General features: G+C 42.3%; 1 protein-coding gene across 1 annotated transcript; it reads left to right on the forward strand.

The window, feature by feature from the left end:
- Positions 1-1,041: 1,041 nt before the first annotated feature.
- LOC104947371 (ventricular zone-expressed PH domain-containing protein-like) lies at positions 1,042-2,557 on the forward strand (the record flags this gene model as incomplete). Its single annotated transcript, XM_010773373.1, has 2 exons — positions 1,042-1,641; positions 2,339-2,557. Coding segments are annotated over exons 1-2 (357 nt in total), but the record flags the coding sequence as incomplete, so codon positions are not given.
- Between the last annotated feature and the right edge of the window lie 101 nt (positions 2,558-2,658).

Raw genomic sequence — 2,658 nt, forward strand, 5'->3', positions numbered from 1 at the left:
AATAGATGGTGAACATTTAACATGCTTAATGGACTTTAATTCGAAGTCACCACACTGTAAAATATGCTCTCCAAAACTGCACAGTTAAAGCAGACACCTCTGTGACTGGAAACTGTAGTCACACGTTCCCTGTGTGTGTGTGTGTGTGTGTGTGTGTGTGTGTGTGTGTGTGTGTGTGTGTGTGTGTGTGTGTGTGTGTGTGTGTGTGTGTGTGTGTGTGTGTGTGTGTGGTAGGTAGGTATGATTTTGAAGCAGATATGTCACACATTAGCAAGGAGTCATCCATTACCTGTTACTCAAATATTAACTTACAGAGGGAAACAGGAAGATAGAAAAATGGGGGAGGGATAGATGAGGGACAGTGATAGGAGTAGGAGTTATTTTTAAGATACTTCAAACATTGTTGTTCAATTTCATTTTCACATGAAGCCTGTCTGACAGCATAGTTACCTTGGCCGAGGAAGTAATGTTATTATAAAAATAAACCGAGTGGTGCGGTGATGACATATTTTTGTAGGCTGACCCAGAAATCAAAATGAACATCCCAGCATTTTTTTTCTTACACTGCTTAGTTGAATACTATTCTGATAGGTCAATTTGGACATTGGCTATTTGTCGCTATCAGACAAGGGACTATGTGCAGTCATATCAATCCGCAGAAAGAAGTCCGGTCAAGTCAGCTGTGAAGAAACATTAGTCTGCACTTTTTTAATATGTATTCTTATATTTGTGGAGAGCACAACAGCAGAAGAAGACGGACAGGAAGTTAACAATAATGGGACACGGTATGGCAGTGTTTAAAGACTGGTTAATGTCAAATAAAATGTGAACAGACTTGGACAGTTATAGAAATGCTCGATTACGTTGCTGTCGCTGCAGTTCCAGCCGTTGGTACGATGTTGAACACACTTTTATATTCGGAAGCAATACTATCATTTAATATCGATAATGTGAGTCAAGTCGTTGGTCCTGCTCACCCTGACGATGTTCTTGTTTCATTCATACATTATCCCTTCCTAATGTAACCTACCCCTCCCTCTTTTTACTCCAGGACTCTGCTGAAGAAACGCTGCCTCCTCCAGAAAATCCCTCATCTCCATGGTAACGGGCCTCGGGCAGACCCAGAAAAACATCGGGCCAAACTCGTCCGTTCCTCTCCAGCCTACCTGAATCTGGACCATACTGAAGACGATATAAAAAAAAAGAAGATCATTCTTGAAGTATTAATGATGACCTATCACTTCTTGGAGTTATTTTACAATTTGAGTACAGTCACCGAAGCCAGAATACCTACAATTGTGAAAAATGTAATATTTTAGACTCTATACGTTACGTAAAATGCAGAGGAGTTTGTATACTCTCTAAATGTTAGCCTGGAGGAACGTTTAAAATATTGCTGTCCTTGAGCAATATGTCAGGGATGTATCCATGCACCATTAAGGGCTCTTAAACTGGACACCAGTCCCAAACTGGTCTGAAAGGAGTCCCCAAAACCGGACCAGGATGCACCAGCTGTTCAGCCGGGTGCTGGGGCAGCGGGATCTGTCCAGGGCGGGGGATCTATTTTCTCTGCAGGACTCAGAGATCGAGGCCTGTCTGTCTCAGGCTCTGGACCAGATCAAGGCCATCTCCTGCTCACAGGTCAGAAACCAACACATAGACAGGAAGTAACCAAGATATTTAGGATCATAAATGTGTCCTCTGCTCAGAGATTTTATTCATAGGAAATCATGCCTTTCATTCAGGATATTCAGGCAGTGGCCTATACACCAAGAATGAAACACATGAGCACATAATACAGTTTAAAAAAGCGGAAATACAAAATTTGAGCTGTTTAATACACACAGTTAAACTCACACACACAATGTTATGAACACACAGGTACACCTACTGAAATAAAAACAGAACAAATGAACCAAAGAAAGTGAAACATGAAGCAGATTCAGGCAGTAGGCGTATAGATTCACACTTAAAGTATTAGCCTACAGAACAGTACAATTTACAAAGAAGAAATTAAATGTTATCCTTTTACAACAAACACAATATGCCCTTTCAATTTTGTTTTACTATCATTGTTATCATGCTAGTAATCCACAAGTTTTAGAAATGTAACACTAATCTGATGTGTTTTATGTACCGGTAACTGTAAGGGGATACAGTCACCTAATCCCGTTACATGTAAACTGTCTCTATCCAGGATGAATTTATCTAAGATATCAAAGGGCATGTTCTAATTTAATTAATTATTCATGCTCTTATCCATAATTCATATTTTTGTCCTTCATTCATCACTGTATCCTTAATTCATTGTGCCCTCTCACCGTCTGCCGGCTCACAGGACTATCTGACCAATGACAACGACCAGGCGGTGGTGGAGATCTGCATCACGCGCATCACCACGGCGATACGTGAGACGGGCTCCATCGAGCGGCACAGCGAGGCGCTGGTGGGGCTGTGGGAGTCGTGTCTGGAGCACAACCTCACCCCGCAGGGAGAAAACACAGAGGACACCCCACACGCCAAGATAGCCTCTGACATCACCAGCTGTATCCTGCAGGTACTCACACACACACACACACACACACACACACACACACACACACACACACACACACACACACACACACACACACACACACACACACACACACACGCGCA

Source organism: Notothenia coriiceps, unplaced genomic scaffold (assembly GCF_000735185.1).
Source record: "Notothenia coriiceps isolate Sejong01 unplaced genomic scaffold, NC01 NC01_scaffold00012470, whole genome shotgun sequence".
NCBI lineage: Eukaryota > Metazoa > Chordata > Actinopteri > Perciformes > Nototheniidae > Notothenia > Notothenia coriiceps.